Source organism: Stegostoma tigrinum, chromosome 3 (assembly GCF_030684315.1).
Source record: "Stegostoma tigrinum isolate sSteTig4 chromosome 3, sSteTig4.hap1, whole genome shotgun sequence".
Taxonomy (NCBI): domain Eukaryota; kingdom Metazoa; phylum Chordata; class Chondrichthyes; order Orectolobiformes; family Stegostomatidae; genus Stegostoma; species Stegostoma tigrinum.
In genome coordinates this window covers 58,829,349-58,846,635 of record NC_081356.1, presented here as the reverse complement: position 1 = coordinate 58,846,635, position 17,287 = coordinate 58,829,349, and the positions used below count along the sequence as shown (strand labels likewise).

Below are 17,287 nucleotides of genomic sequence, written 5' to 3'. Positions count from 1 at the left end.
GCTGTTTTCGTTGGAGAGAAGAAGGTTGAGAGGTGACTTAATTGAGACATATAAAATAATCAGAGGATTAGATAGGGCGGATAGGGAGAGCCTTTTTCCGAAGATGATGACAGCGAGCACTAGGGGGCATAGCTTTAAATTAAGGGGTGAAAGATATAGGACAGATGTCAGAGGTAGTTTCTTTACTCAGAGTAGTAAGGGTATGGAACGCTTTGCGTGCAACGGTAGTAGATTCGCCAACTTTAACTACATTTAAGTCGTCATTGGACAAGCATATGGATGTACATGGAATAGTGTAGTTTAGATGGGCTTCAGATTGGTATGACAGGTCGGCGCAACATCAAGGGCCCAAGGGCCTGTACTGTGCTGTAATGTTCTATGTTCTAAGTGAATAATCTGTAACATATGCAAATCATGAAAAGGTGAATTTACAAAACTACTTTGTTTTTTAACTCCATTCCTCCTCCATCATAGTTGTCATTTATAATCTTAAATGAACACTTTTAAAAAATGAAAAACCTAAAAATACATATTTCACAATAACATGAATATGTAACAAGAGGCTTTGAAACTTTTGAGAAGAAAGTTAACTTTCACTAAAGGTTTTATTGGAACCCTCTGGGTCTCTGCCTGCTTTTATTTTACATCAGAACTATTGTAGGAGATTACAAGCTTCATCTATGTTATCTGAGTATGTGTTTTTTGCACAGTTTCACAGAATGCACATTTGGCTCCTTTTTATAATATTTTCAAATGAAAAATTTAATGATCCCATCTGTGACATTACTATGCCTCTTTGTGTTTTAAAGTAACTTGAAACTCACTTGAAGTTTCAGTATTCAGTTCAGCAGTCATTAATATCTAAAATATTGCCAGTGTTTAAACAACAAAAAATCAAACAGTTTTGGAGAAGTGTAAAACAGATTTAATCATGTAGTTACGAGGTGCATTTTATTATGTTAGATTATTTGTAGGGTTTTCTTCAGCTAAATTACACTTTGAATCTTTTATATTTGATGAGGCAGAGGAGGGGAAAATTGGGTATTCTGGCCCCACATACAGACACACTAAACTGGAGTGGCAGATGATGAAGCTAACAGCTTGGAATGCTTTTCTATGTACACTGAGACATAGCGCAAATGTAATAAAAATATTAGGCTCTAGAACCCTCTCCAACAAACCATCTATCACCGACAATGGCCTCCCCAATTTCCCTCATACTCCTTTATCCCTTCATCGCCTTTTTGCTTCTCTATTCCCCTATGTATCATTCATCCACTATCCAGTGATCACAGTCATCACTCCGCAGGAACGCATGTATTTGCAATAGACGTGAAAAAGATAAACTCCAACCTAATAGAGATTCTCACTCAAACATTTTGAGGAAAACAAATCAAATGAACCATCCCGTAAGAAGTTAAGCCCCCTCCACAATTCAATTTGTTGTAAAAACCCTAATTCACTTACCACATTGTTTAATAATCTCTTAAAACTGTCAGCCCCCTCTTGAAGTATCTAGTTCTGTAGCTTTTGAAAATCTGCTGAGCATTCATGATGACTCCGGGTATCAAAAAAATTACACAAGTAAATAATTAAGTCTGCTGCAACTACAAAAACAGGTGATTTATCAATGAAGACCGTTTGGGAGAAATTTTTTTTTGTTTTCAACTGAAAGCCACAGACAATTTTTGTTTAATTTAAAGCGCTTACAGATATTTCAATCATTCCTAATTGTAACTGTAAAGAACCCATGTGGTGACTTCAGTTTTGAATGCAAAATAGCATTTTAGCAAAGAGAAACATACTCTGATACATCTCAACACTTGCACAAAGCTCAACTGTAATTCTGAACTTATTTTCATGACAAAACTAGGAGAGAACCATGTAACTAGTCACTGCGGGGAAAGCACAGCCAGTTTTTAGTGCAGCATTTTAATTATCCATACAGTTTTTGTAATAAAAACAATCTGGAGAAGAATTCCATGAACAATTGACTTTTTTTGCTTCCCACTTGGAACCAGGGTTTGCTTGCTTTTCTTGACTTCTCTGAGAGGCATTGGACCACCTGTTGTTATGGAAGGGGCTCAAATATACTAACCGTCCCTGCAGTAAAGCAATAGCAGTGCTGTGTGTGGGCAAACTACCCACACTCTCTAATCCCAACCTGGTAAATATTGCCAAAACGGGAAAGGGGTGGGAATTCTAGAATCGGGTCTGGCCCACCACTTTTAAGGGCTACCAGTTTGACCGTTTAGGCAAAGATCTAGTCCTAAGTCTTCAACAGTAACAAGCCCTAAATAGCAAATGTAATGTAGAAAGTAGTCCCAAGGCACTTCTCAAATGCATATATGTTTTAATTTAAAGGAGACTTCTGGTATGATTCTGTGGCTTATTTAGAGGGAGTTAGTATGTGGAAAAATATGAAAAGAGTTTCTAAACATGAGGCCTAGGCATCTAACAGCATACCTATTAATGGTGGGTAAGGGAAGTGAGGAAGTACAAAATGCCAAAATTGGCAGAATGGAGAATTGAGATCAGAGATAATGGGAACTGCAGATGCTGGAGAATCCGAGATGACAAAAGTGTGGAGCTGGATGAACACAGCAGGCCAAGCAGCATCTTAGGAACACAAAAGCTGACATTTTGGGCCAACGGCCTAGGCCCGAAACGTCAGCTTTTGTGCTCTTAAGATGCTGCTTGGCCTGTTATGTTCATCCAGCTCCACACTTTGTTATCTAGAATGGAGAATTGAGGAGTGTTTGTCAAACTGAGGCAGATTACAAAGATGGATGTGAAGAAGGCTGTAAAATGATTTCAGTGTTAAAGAAGTGTATTTTAAATTTGAGTACTGGTGGAACAGGAACCAGTGTAAGTCAGTGAGAACTAGTGATGGATGAACATAATCACCAGGTCTTGGTGCAGGATACAATATAGGCAGTAGAATTTAGATCAGCAGCTCAGAATGTGGAAAATAATAGGCTGACCAGGAAAGCATCAGAATATTTTAAGCTCCTAAGTGACAAAGATATAAATGAGTGTTTTAGCAGTAAATGAGTTATGATAGGATCATCACCTCGTACCATGGTGAAATTAGATTATAAGATTATACCTGTGATCTTAAAAAGGTATTGGATTATCTGAGTGTTGAATTGGACATTGTATTTGTGCATGGTCTGGCTTAGTCTGAGGGTGACTGGAATCAGTTTCATGAAGAGGAAGTTTATGGTAGGTGACACAGAAATGGGAGTCAGTCTTCACATTGTTTAGCAAAGTAACTTGTCTTATTTATATTGGTCAAGTTGTTGTTCATGGAGCTATTAAACGAGGTGATGAAGAGATAGAGCTGGGTATGATGAGTGTGCATTAGAAAACTAAAGCCCCTTGTGCCAGAGTGGCTGCTTCAATCGTGAAATGGTACATGATGCTCTCTGCAGGTTATAGTCCATTTGAGGAAGAGGAGCCATTGCTGGCAAATGTCTGGTTGAAAATATGTGTATTTGAATAGAACTATATGAGGGCAACACCACCCAAAGATCATCCCAGAGACTCCAAAGCACCCACAAAAATTCAATGGATGACTACACCTCCTGGATGTGGGAGAGACAGACTCTTTGAGGTGTCGCTTCTCCAGCCGTAGATTTTGTCTCTCTGTGATTGGAGGAGCTTCCCACACAGGACTCCTTCATTTCAGCTCTTGCTGCTCTTCCAGATACAGAATCTATGAGTGGACAAGATGGAAGAGTCAGTCTGGCCGATCTTTGGGCTACTGTGCAGGAGAGTTTCAGAAGTCTGGCGCAGATATGCACTGAGCTGAGTTCTAATTGGGAACAAGGCCACCTGTCAGCAGGGTATAGGGAGCAGAACTTGAGTGTCGGCTTTTTGATTTGATTGATTGTAGTCATAATTACCCAAGTACAATGAAAAGCATTGTTTTGTGGGCAGTACAGACAGTTCATAGCAAACAAGGACATACAGATCAAGGCATACAAAGTTACGTCTGCACAGGAGGGTGTGCAAAGCAAGGTGGGATGGGAGGAGGGAGCACAGCTTGCATGTTAGCTGGAGTGATGGGAGAAGGGAGTGAGCAGCATGGACAGGAGACACAGGCCAAATCCTGGTTGATCATCTTAATGATTGGGTAGGTACCATAGCCTTTTATGTATCAGTATCGTTTTATCCCATCATTGACCAAATGTATTGGTGTTTATAGCCACTCAAAGCGTTCTACATGCTGATCGAAGAGGACAAGAAACACACTACCTCTTGTGGAAGGTTCTCCCATGTGCAATGTAAAGAATAGCCAAGGTCTTTTTAATCTGCAAACTGCAGATGTCAGTCAGCATCCTGCATTCAATTCAATCATGAATGTTTTCAAGAAGCCATTTACAACTACTTTTTCTCAATTTATGATCATAATTGGTGGTAATACTAGAAAGGTCAAATCTTAGAGAGAATCCTAGATTGATAGACCATAAGTTTTTTTTTAGTTTTAAAGTTTTGTTACTATGGTAGTCACTCACTGAACATATTTGCAAGAAGCTGCCAAAGTACTTTTAACAGAAGCATTATGCAAAAGAATCCAGTAATAATATATAGAGACAGTAGGAACTGCAGATGCTGGAGATACTGAGATACGGTGCCTCACGGGAGGCTGCTGAGCAAGGTAAGGGCCCATGGTGTTCGAGGTGAGCTACTGGCATGGACTGAGAATTGGCTGTCTGACAGAAGGCAGAGAGTTGGGATAAAAGGTTCTTTTTCGGAATGGCAACTGGTGACGAGTTGTGTCCCGCAGGGTTCAGTGTTGGGGCCGCAGCTGTTCACCTTTATATATTAATGACTTGGATGAAGGGACTGGGGGCATTCTGGCAAAGTTTGCCGATGATACAAAGATAGGTGGACAGGCAGGTAGTACTGAGGAGGTGGGGAAGCTGCAGAAAGATTTAGACAGTTTAGGAGAGTGGTCCAGGAAATGGCTGATGAAATTCAATGTGAGTAAATGTGAGGTTTTGCACTTTGGAAAAAAGAATACAGGCATAGACGATTTTCTAAATGGTGAGAAAATTCCCAAAGCAGAAGTACAAAGGGATCTGGGAGTGTTGGTCCAGGATTCTCTAAAAGTTAACTTGCAGGTAGAGTCCGTGATTAAGAAAACAAATGTAATGTTGTCGTTTACCTCAAGAGGTTTGGAATATAAAAGGAGCGATGTGCTCCTGAGGTGCTCTAAAGCTCTAGTTAGGCCCCATTTAGAATACTGTGTCCAATTTTGGGCCCCACACCTCAAGAAGCACATACTAGCCCTGGAGCATGTCCAGCGGAGATTCACACAGATGATCCCTGGAATGGTTGGTTTAACGTATGATGAACGGCTAAGGATCCTGGGATTGTACTCATTAGAGTTTAGAAGGTTGAGGGGAGATCTAATAGAAACTTACAAGATAATGTATGGTTTAGAAGGGGTGGACGCTAGGAAGTTGCTTCTGTTAGGCAGGGAGACTAGGACCCGTGGGCACAGCCTTAAAATTAGAGGGGGTAAATTTAAAACTGAAATGAGACGACATTTGTTCAGCCAGAGAGTGGTGGGCTTGTGGAATTCATTGCCATGGAGTGCAGTGGAGGCCGGGACGTTGGCTGCCTTCAAGGCAGAGATCGACAAATTCTTGATCTCAGAAGGAATCAAGGGCTATGGGGAGAGTGCAGGGAAGTGGAGTTGAAATGCCCATCAGCCATGATTTAAATGGCGGAGTGGACTTGATGGGCTGAATGGCCTTACTTCCATTCCTATGTCTTATGGTCTAACAAGGTATAGAGCGGGATGAACCCAGCAGGCCAAGCAGCATCAGAGGAGCGCGAAGGCTGACGTTTCGGGCCTAGACCCTTGATCAGAAAAAAAATTTCTGAAGAAGGGACTAGGCCCAAAGCATCAGCCTTCCTGCTCCCCTGATCCTGCTTGGCCTGCTGTGTTCAATCAATTCTACACCTTGTTATCCAAATAATATATACATAACTTATATATGACAATTTGTGAAGGTCTTGCCCTTTTCCCAGCAATATCTGATACAATTAACATCAGTGAAATCTGACTTTTATCTTCATGGTTACATTTTTTACTCAACTGACTGCATTGCCTTCAGTGAAATTCCAAATGTGATTCTTTCCGTCTTATCCAAATATGCACATTTACAGGCTAACTTGCTGAACTGTAAGAAAAAGATTTCTAATTACTTGACTGTTTTAAGGCTTTTAAGCAGCTGGTATAGATCTTCTGAACTGATCAGCTTTTGCCCCTCAATCTGGGCAATTAAAGCTCAAGTTAGAAAATCCCTTTGATAATTTTCTCACTGGATAATGTACATAAGAACATAAGAACTAGGAGCAGGAGTAGGCCATCTGGCCCCTCGAACCTGCCCTGCCATTTAATGAGATCATGGCTGATCTTTGAGTCTCAGCTCCACTTACCTGCCCACTCACCATAACTCTTAATTCCTTTACTGTTCAAAAATTTTATCTAGCCTTGCCTTAAAAACATTCGGTGAGGTAGCTTCAACCACTTCACTGGGCAGGGAATTCCACAGATTCACAACCCTTTGGGTGAAGAAGTTCCTCCTGACCTCAGTCCTACATCTGCTTCCCTTTATTTTGAGGCTATGCCCTCTAGTCCCAGTTTCATCTGCTAGCAGAAACAACCTCCCTGCCTCCAATCTCTCTATTCCCTTCATAATCTTATATGTTTCTATAAGATCTCCCCTCATTCTTCTGAATTCCAGTGAGTATAATCCCAGTCTACTCAGTCTCTCCTCATAATCCAACCCTCTCAACTCTGGAATCAACTGAGTGAATCTCCTCTGCATCCCCCCAGTGCTAGTATATCTCTTCTCAAGTAAGGAGACCAAAACTGTGCACACAACTCCAGGTGTGGCCTCACCAGGACTCCTTACAGCTGCAACATAGCCTCCCTGTTTTTAAACTCCATCCCTCGAGCAATGGCAGACAAAATTCCATTTTCCTTTTTAATCACTTGCTGCACCTGCCATTCCACCTTCAGTGATTCATGCACAAGGACGCCTAAGTCCTTTTGCACAGCAGCTTGCTGCAATTTTATACCAATTAAAACATAGTCTGTTTTGCTGTTATTCCTACCAAAATGGATGACCTCCATTTGACCTACAATGTTATCAACATTGTACTCCATCTGCCAGACCTTTGCCCACTCACTTAGACTGTCTATATCCCTCTTCAGACTTTGTGTCTTCTGCACACTTTGCTCTATCACTCACCTTAGTGTCATCTGCCAATTTTGACACACCACGCTTAGTCCCCAACTTCAAATCATGTGTAAATTGTAAATAATTGAGATCCCAACACTGATCCCTGAGGCACACCACTAGCCACTGACCGCCAACCAGAACACCCATTTACCCCTATTTGCTTTCTACTAGTCAACCAATCCGCTATCATGCCATTACATTACTTGTAATAATGTGCAACTTTATCTTATGTAGCAGCCTTTGGTGTGGCACCTTGTCAAATGCCTTCTGGAAATCCAGATACACCACATTCACAGGTTCCCCATTGTCCAAAATGCAAGTAATGTCCTCAAAGAATTCCACCAAATTAGTTAAACATAACCTACCCTTCATGAACCCAAGGTGGGTGTTCCCAATGGGACAATTTATATCCAGATGTCTTGCTATTTCTTCCTTAATGATAGTTTCAAGCATTTTCCCCACTATCGAAGTTAAGCTAACTGGCCTATAGTTACTTGCTTTTTGTCTACTTCCTTTTTTAAACAGTGGTGTCATGTTGGCTGTTTTTTTAATCTGTGGGAACCACCCCAGAGGCCAATGAATTTTGGTAAATAATGTGTAGTGCATTTGCTATTTTCCCCCATCACCTCTTTTAGTACCCTGGGATGAATCTGATCAAGGCCAGGAGACTGGTCTATGTTTAGCCCCAGTAGCTTGCCCAGCACTGCCTACTTCATGATAATGATAGTTTCTAGGTCCTCACCTGCTATAACCTTCTTGCCTCGTCGATTAGCTTCAGTCACATGATTTGTTGGAAATGCTGTTTGACCCATTGCTTAAAATGTCTCACAACCCTCCAAGAAAAAACAATCTCTTGATCTCTGTTCTAAAAGGGCAACCCTTAATTTGAAAGAGCGTCCTGAGCTCTGCTCTGAACCCCAAAAAGAAGCATCAACCATGTCTAGAATATTCAGGATTTAAATACTTGGAGGGTAACTACTTTTCTAAACTGCAGCCTGTCTAACTTATCCTAATTAGACGACTCAGTCATTTCAGATACCTCTGAACACCTACAATGTATTTGCATCCTTTCTGAAACAAGAAAACTAAAAGCCCACATAGTATTCGATATGTGGTCTCACTAATGACCTGTATAACTGAAGCATTGCCTCTTTTCTTTGAGGTTCCGTTCTTCTAGTATCCCATTAGCTGCCTTGGCAATGTGCTGCACCTGCACATTAACATTTTGTAATTCATGTGCTAGAGCACAGAGATCCCTTTGCACCTCAGAATTCCGCAAATATTTCTCCATTTAAACAATATTCTGCTTTTTCATTCTTCCCAATACTCCATCTGCCAAATATTTTTGCCAATCACTTAATCTGTTTATCCCCATCTGCAATCACTTAATCTGTTTATCCCCATCTGCAACGTCCGTTTGTCTTTCTCACACCATATTTTCCTACCTGTACTGGTGTTGCTGAGGATAGCTGGAAGACTGGATGGTCATGGAGAAACTAGAAGGAAACATAAAATATAGATAATGGAACAATCAATAACAATTACTATTAAAGCTCTATGTAATAATGTACAGAATAAATTTTCATCGCACTCATTAAATTTCCAAAATATAATATATTAAGGCAGAATTTGACTTAATCACTATAAATGAATGGACCTGATAATGTGAGTTCTTACATAACAATTTTAGGGCAGCACAGTGGCTCAGTGGTTAGCACTGCAGCCTCACAGCGCCAGGGACCCGGGTTCGATTCCAGCCTCGGGCAACTGTCTGTGCAGAGTTTGCACATTCCCCCCGTGTCTGCGTGGGTTTTCTCCAGGTGCTCCAGTTTACTCCCACAATCCAAAGATGTGCAGGCTAGGTGGATTGGCCATGCTAAATGTTCAGGGGTGTGTGGATTATGGGGGATGGATCTGGGTGGGATGCTCCAAAGGGCAGTGTGGACTTGTTGGGCTGAAGGGCCTGTTGCCACACTGTAGGGAATCTAATCATAATCTAATCTAATCCTACTGCTCTAAATCAGTGTAATCTACTCACAGAGCCAGATCGTGGGAGATTTCAATATACAAAAGTATTTAATACAAATGTAATTCATTTATAATTTTCACAAGGGTATCAAAGTGGTTTGCAAAAAATATTTTCTATTTGACATAAATAATTTAATTTAATGCTTTTCTGTGAGTATAATCATTGAGAATTCAGAAGATAACTCATGCTTAAAAATTATGCTTACTTGAATTATATTTGCCCCTTTTTTTATTGTGTGTTACAGACTATGATAGCCTTTGATATGGATGGAAAAGTGAGAAAGCCAAAATTTGAATTGGATAGTGAACAAGTTCGATATGAACACAGATTTGCCCCATTCAACAGCGTTCTCACTCCTCCACCAGTGCATTACCTACAGTTTAAGGTGGGTAACAAGAGTACATTTTCATGTATATTATCCAATTGATTAACATTTCAATTCACCATGTGCAAAGTGTTTCTGATATGAGGTTCGCCACCATCCCAGGCTTAATTCCCTATTAGGTACATCTAAAGTAGTCCTCTCTGCTTCTCATAGTATCCTCCGAAGGAGACATTATGGGCAGCAACTCAAGTTACCTCATCTCTCTGTCTGTCTGTCTGTCTCTCTCTCTCTCTCTCTCTCTCTCTCCCTCTCTCTCTGTGAGGAACTAATTTATCAATTTCCTTCACCGTTCATCCATCTAACGCCTAACACTGTAAACTCTTGTCAGCAAATAAACTTTCACAACCACTCTACACAATCCCTTCCAGAACATCTGTTCACTTGCAAACTAGGGTCTTGCCATCCATGAGTAGCAAACAATTAGAAAGGCACATGGCATGGTGACCTTCACTGAGAGTTTCATTACAGGAGAAAGATAGCCTTCATTTATACAGACCATTGGTGAGATCAGTCACCGAGAGTGTTTTGTCGTTTTCATCTCCTTTCTTAAGAGAAAACATACTTGGCATAGGTTCACCAGACTAATTCATAGAATGGTGGTCTTGTTGAATAGGAAAAGATTAAACTGACCAGGTCTGAGTCTGATTTTAGAAGAATGAGAGGGGATTTGATTGAAATGTATAAAATTCTTCCAGAGCTGGTCAGACTGGATGCAAGAATGGTGTTTCCCCCGGGGAAAGCTAGAACAAGAAGTCACAGTCTCAGGACATGTCATAGGCCATTTCAAACTTAAGTGCGGGGAAATTTCCACCATTTAAACACCCAGCCTTTATTGAGAACCATTCCATTGACATACAGTCTCACCATGTCTTGCTACTTTTGTTGTACAAACCATTGATAAGCTAATCATTCCTTTGTACTACTTTCAACCCAAATTCTCCTCTCAGCCTCACTGTCTCTCCGAATCAGAAAATTCACTTAACACTGTATTTTCAAGATCCCAGTATTCTAACCTTTGGCCCTTGGTTGCTACAATATTTCTATAGCTACTGATTTTCTCAAGTGCACCCTTACGTTCATCTTTGATGCCCTTGTCCCCAATACAAATATTACTCTTCCTCCCTATGGTATAGTCTTCATCTTTCCTCCTTTCAATCCTAAGAATGCAGACTTGAAATGATGTGACTGATAACTGGTTTAGCTGTCCATCACCAAAATGGACCGGCGAGTTCAACTCTAATCATCATCTAAAACTGCTGAGTTCATCCTGGGATGTAAAGATAACTTCTAGCATGTTTTCTTTACTGTGAACCATTTGCTTAAGCCCGTGCTTCCAGGTCTTCCACCCTCCATTCCAAGAATAAACACACAGAATAAGATCAAGACATCTGACCAATTGTTCTGTATCACTTCTTCCCTTGTCTCAGCCTTTAATGCTACTCGTTACTTAGACCTGAACTCTGACCTTTCTCTTTTCTCCCCTATCTCCCATTTTGGCCTCCCTAGGTTCATTGTGTTTAATATAAAACTATTTGCCACCTAGCCTCCCTGATATTGTTAGCAGATCTCTTTCCAGATGGTCTTTTTCTTTCCTGTAAAGTAACATTACCACGAATTTCAGAAACCAATACTTGACCCCACCATCCTTGCAAGCTAACAGTCCATCCCCGACTTTCCATCCCTTTTAAATCCTGAAACAACATCATGCCTCCCAATGTGGAGCCCATTTTCTCTAGCATACAATATTTGGCAGAGACAGAAATGTGACTGGAAGGTTTCAGATTATCAAAATGGCCACCACCAAGGTTCAAATCTTATATGACTGTGACAAAGTTTGCTTGCCTCCCATCTTCTTGCTTGTTGACTGTATACAACCCTTGACACAGTTGACTACAGCATCCTCATCCAGTGCCTCTCCATTATTGTTTAGTTGGATGGGACTGCATTGACCTAGTATTACTTTTGTTTATAGTCATAGGCAGACTTGTAACATCCTGTTCTTGAAATGTTAGTTCTGGTGTCCCCACCCCCAAAGATCTGTCCTTGATACCACTCATTCCTCCATGAGCTGTCCCTCCGAGATATCATGTGAAAACACCAGTTGTTACAGATGTGCAGAAATTTCCTCTAATTTTAAGTATTAGGAAGACCAACTTTAGGCAGTGTCGTGGAGAAAGTAATGGTTGCTTCTGGAAGATCAATAACAAGTGCTTTTTCATGTGGGACTTTCTAGAGTTGTGGGTCAAAGGGATATCGGAAGTTGCTTGTCAGCAGCCAAAACCCATTGATCATATACAGGCTGGAGCAGGTTGAGCGTGCGTACACACACACAATGTGTGCACGCACGCCCACCCAATGATAGGTTGTGCTCACTGATCAAATGGGTCAATTGTTACTTATCCCACCTACAACTAAGATTATTGCAGCATAGGTAGGAATAAGCACATATTCCGACCCAAAAATGGTTGAATTCGCTGCAGGAAGGATTGAGCAAGCTTAGACCTTGTTAGCTAGAGTATAGTTCAGGTGGAGGCAGAAAGGCAGCGCGATTCTGGCACTCGGATAATTACAATGCCTCCCAGCTTGAAGACCAGAAAATTCCAGCTTCTGTTTCTGTAGTTGCTGCCTGATATGCTGTCTCATTCTCCAGGGTGAGAAGGTGAGAATGCACAACTCCTCTGCTACTGAAGCAGCTCATGCCCGTCTGCAGCAATTGTCAGGTATGACCCCTCCTTTGTGAAGCCATGCTGACTCAGCCCTATTTTACAATGCACTTCCAAGTACTCCGCAATCTCAACCATAATAATGGACTCTGCAATCTTACCAACAATCAAGGTCAGCCTAACTGGGCTATGGTTTCCTGTCTTCTGTCTCTACCTTCTTTAGCAGGAGTGTTATATTACATTAGCCATTTTCCAATCCTCTGGGACCCTCCCTGACTCCGCTGATCACTCCCAATGTCTCCACGATTTCCTCAGCTTTCTTCTTCAGAACCTGAGATATAATCCATCTGGTCTGGGCAATTTATCCACCTTCAGACTTTTCAGCACCTTCTCCTTAATGATGGCCACTACACACACCTCTGGAACTTATGAAACATTATAACACTTTTCAAGCAGTGGTCCTATACTCCAAGAACTGCAGCAGTTCAAGAAGGAATCTGTCCACCATCCTTGCCAAGGCATTTAGAGATGGGCAACGAATGCTGGTATGCCATATTGATGAATTTATTTTTTAAAAAATTATTTCTTATTTTTAACATTTTTCTATTTTGTCAACTAGGAAATGTCTGACCTCAACAAGTACACTCCCCCTCCTCAATCTTCCGACCTTTACATAGCTGCTAGTAAACACTTCCAGCAGGCTAAGATGATACTGGAAAACATCCCAAACCCAGACAATGAGGTACCGTGTGATTAGTGCAGAATACATTTACAAATGAAATGTAATTGATTCTTGGCAAAACAGTTTTACATTTTGTGCATTGGATTTGTAGAGCCTTAAGTGCGCATCCTATGGTTTCTATTTGAATGGCTCATTTTAATTTCACATATCAACATAATATCCTGTAGGTGATATTATAAACAGGGTCATATGTTTATTGTATTTATCTTATGCAATGTGTTATAATGCTATATGTCCCTTTTATTGAATTATACCTATTATCTTTGCTGGACGATACAGTATGGAGCTGGAGGAACACAGCAGATCAGGCAACATCAGAGTAGGGAGAGTTGACATTTTCAGGTCCAGACCCTTCATCAGGACTTGTCTGGGGGGTGGGTGGAGGCGAGAGGGAGCTGGGAAATAGAGTAAAGAGGGATGGGGCTGGAGGAAGGCCTAATCCCATGTCCAACCCTCCCTCGCCTCCTTGATCTGACACTGCCTATCTCCTTGCCCACCTATCTGCCCCACCCTTCCCACTGACAAATCCCCACTACCCCTATCTGCAACCACCAATTGCCATACCACTTAGCTTCCTCCAGCCCCACCTCTCTTACATCTATTTATTTCCCAGCTCCCTTCCCCCTCCCATAGCCTGTCCAATCCTTCTGCAAACTCAGCAATAATGCCCTCAGTTGATGAAGGGTCTAGGCCCGAAACTTTGATTCTCCTGCTCATCTAATACTCCCTGACCTGCTGTGTTCCTCCAGCTCCACACTGTATCAACTCTGGCTCCAGCATCAGCAGTTCTTGCGATCTCTGAATTACCTTTGCTGGCACGTTTATAACTCATTCCCCCAATGGCTTGGAATTTTTTTTTTCAGGTAAATAGAATTTTGAAAGTTGCAAAACCTAATATTGTGGTGATGAAGCTGCTTGCAGGAGGCCACAAGAAAGAGTCTAAGGTAAGTCGTAGACCTAGAGAAATGCTGTCATGCTTGTTTGCAGAAATAAATACAGGAACACACAAAGATATATACACATACCACATAGGTATCTATCTCGGACAAGGTAGGGCACCTGAGCCATTCCCAGGTATGTTTAAGACAGTTGACTATGAAGGTGTAAGCCGTCATCTGATGAGACAGAACAGTATCAAAACGAACTTGATTGCCACCCCATTTTGGACCTTAAATATACACTCTGTGTACCAGTTTGTAATTCACTGGGAAAAGGAATTGTACACAAAGGATGCCCAGGTAAAATTCTGAACAGGAACACTATTTTTCAACGCTCACACCTCCACAGCTTGTACGAGACTGAGCCATCAGCTCCACCTATGCAATTTACCTGATCGCTCTCTTAAAGGGGCAGCACCCCAATTACTTAGTGACAACAGTGTATTCCATCTACAAGATGAACTGCAGCAACTCACCAACATTCCACTAAGAGTCATAAGAGATGTACAGTATGGAAATAGACCCTTCAGTCCAACTCGTATATGCTGACCAGATAATCTAAATACATCTAGTCCCATTTTGCTAACCTTGGCCCATATCCCTCCAAACCTTTCCTATTCACGTGCCCATCCAGATGTCTCTTACATGTCATATTTGTACAAGCCTCCACCACTTCCTTTGACAGTTCATTCCATTACATGCACCACTCTCTGTGAGAAAGTTGCCCTTCAGGTCCTTTTTAAATCTTTCCCCTCTCACCTTGAAACTGATGCCCTGAAGTTTTGGACTCCCGCACCTGGGAAAATACCTTGGCTACTCATCCCATCCATGCCCTGCATGATCTTGTAAACCTTTATAAAGGTCACCCCTCAGCCTCCAGAACTCCAGGGAAAACAGCCCCAGCCTATTCAGACTTTCCTGTAGCTGAAACCCTCCATCCCTGGCAACATACTTGTAAATCTTTTCTGAACCCTTTCAAGTTTCACAACATCCTTCCAAGAGAAGGGAGACCAGAATTGCATACAATATTCCAAAAGGGGCCTAACCAATTTCCTGCACAACCTCCCAACTCCTTTACTAAATGCACTGATCAATAAAGGCCAAGCATACCAAACACTACCTGCACTACCCTATCTACCTGCAACTCCACTTTCAAGGAACTGTGAACCTGCACTCCAAGGTCCCTTTATTCAACAACAATCTCCAGGACCTTACCATTAAGTATATAAGGTCTGCCCTGATTTACCTTTCCAAAATGCAGCACTTCACATTTATCTAAATTAAACTCCATCTGTCACTCCTTGGCCCATTGGCCAATCTGAGCACGATAACTCGTCACTGTCCACTACGCCTCCAATTTTGGTGTCACCTGCAAATTTTACTAACTATTGCTCTTTCACTGTTGCTGGGTCACACTCCTGGAACTTACTTCCTAACAGCACTATGGGTGTTCCAACACCTCAAGAATTACAGTGGTTCATAAGACTAACTGATTAAAAGCACCTTCTCAAGTGCCGCTAGGGACGAGCAATAAGTGCCTGCAGTCTCCATATCCAGTGAATGAATAAAAAGGAAATTTAAACCATGAACTGTTATTAGAATAATTCACTTTTATCTTGATTTAAAAACTTGATTTTTTGCAAATATGCTTTCAGTTCTGGTGGCTATTAATAAGTGTTTATTCCTACACAATTTCAAATTTTACAGTTTATCTTTTCATGGCTCACAAGTGCCATTTAATATGAATAGGCAAAAGTTACACATGCTTTTTCTTATCTGAATTAGCTTCCCTTTTGTAGGTGGAGGAAGCAGGACAGAACATTTTCTTTTTGAGTTTTGGCATCCTGGCGTGTAGCATATGGGCCGAGTTGTCTTTTGTATCAATTGTTAAAGCATATTACAGGCTGGAGGCAGATGGATATTCTGGTCCTGGCATAGCCTGTTATATTTAAATGGTGAGAAATTTTTCATGTCCAAAGAGACACATTGTCCTTGTTCAGAAATCACTGAAAGCAGGTGCAAGTAGGCTGATACTGGCGTAGGGAGGGACTGCCTTTTGAGGAGAGGTTAAATAGATAGACCTATTTTCTGATCTCTGATCGAGCTCTTGCTGCCAGCAGTCTTCAAAACATTTACATTCGTTGTACAATTACTTATTTTGGTTTGACTTGCAAAGATTCCTCTTTTTCAAAACTTTCTGCTTTAGCCTGTCTTTTTGTATGTACAAAGGATTGAAATCTATACGTTTGTCATGAAGATTTTAAGACTCAAAATTATCAATTTTGAACAGAATGACTGGCTGGTTTCCATTGGCTTGCAATTTTAGATTTTGAGATGGTGAGGATAGCAGTGGTAGAGAGACAATGCACAAGGGCTGGAGATAAATAGTAAGGTTGGACGATCAGCAAGCAAGCAGTTGAAGAGATCAAGGGGACAGTAGATTAATTGGTGGAAGGGCTGATGACTAGTACATTGTATGCTTTGGAAGCAAGTTAAAATATCTAAAGTTAGAAAATACTAGTATGCAAAGCAATTCTGTGTAAGTTTGATCTGCATGCATCATCAGACTGTTGCATTTTAAAAGCAATTAGTGTACAAGGTAATTTTTAAATTTAATTTCAGGTTCCTCCAGAATTCGATTTTTCTCTTCACAAATACTTTCCAGTCGTCAAGTTAATTTAAGTTCAGTGGAAATAATGGCTGTGGATGCAGTTTGTATATTGAGCTGCGGTTCAAGACTTGAAAGATTTTGCTCCAGGTGTGATGATAATCCAGAATGCTAGAAAAGGTCTGTGTAAAATTCAGGGCCTTTGCGCATCAACAGCATGTGCTGCTGTACTGTTAATTTAAAAAAATAAAATTGTTTTGTTGATAATAATTGAATGTTAAGTCCTTCACTCCAGTACAACCAATCTATATGTTGGTGGCCGTAACATTTTTACAATGAGTTCCAGAAATCTTCTCATTCATAAATTACCAAATAGTATTGTACTATTAGTATTTGTTAGGTCAGCATAATTGTTTCTGTTTTCCAGAGAAGAAAATCCAGGCAACCTACAGAAGATATTTCTAAACAATCTGTTCAGAGATGTTATTACATAACTCTGGCGCAGGTGGCACTCGAACCAGGTCTCCTGGTTCAGAGGTAGGGTCATATCACTATACCACAAGCCCATCCAAGGTGGGAAGACATGTCCATTTCTAAAGGCTTGAATGGGTTGGACCGTGAAATAAGTCAACTAATAAGAATCAGCCCACGATTACA

At 41.0% G+C, this 17,287-nt stretch overlaps 1 protein-coding gene across 1 annotated transcript in view; it reads left to right on the top strand.

Annotated features, from left to right (window-relative positions):
* The window catches only part of naa35 (N-alpha-acetyltransferase 35, NatC auxiliary subunit), a 78,028-nt gene extending 61,128 nt beyond the window's left edge, over positions 1-16,900 (top strand). Inside the window, exons 20-23 of the mRNA XM_059644628.1 lie at positions 9,539-9,679; positions 12,962-13,084; positions 13,948-14,028; positions 16,645-16,900. Of these exons, the coding sequence (XP_059500611.1) occupies positions 9,539-9,679; positions 12,962-13,084; positions 13,948-14,028; positions 16,645-16,704 (405 nt within the window). The 3' untranslated portion in view covers positions 16,705-16,900. The remainder of the gene's footprint in view (positions 1-9,538; positions 9,680-12,961; positions 13,085-13,947; positions 14,029-16,644) is intronic.
* The last annotated feature ends 387 nt before the right edge of the window (positions 16,901-17,287 follow it).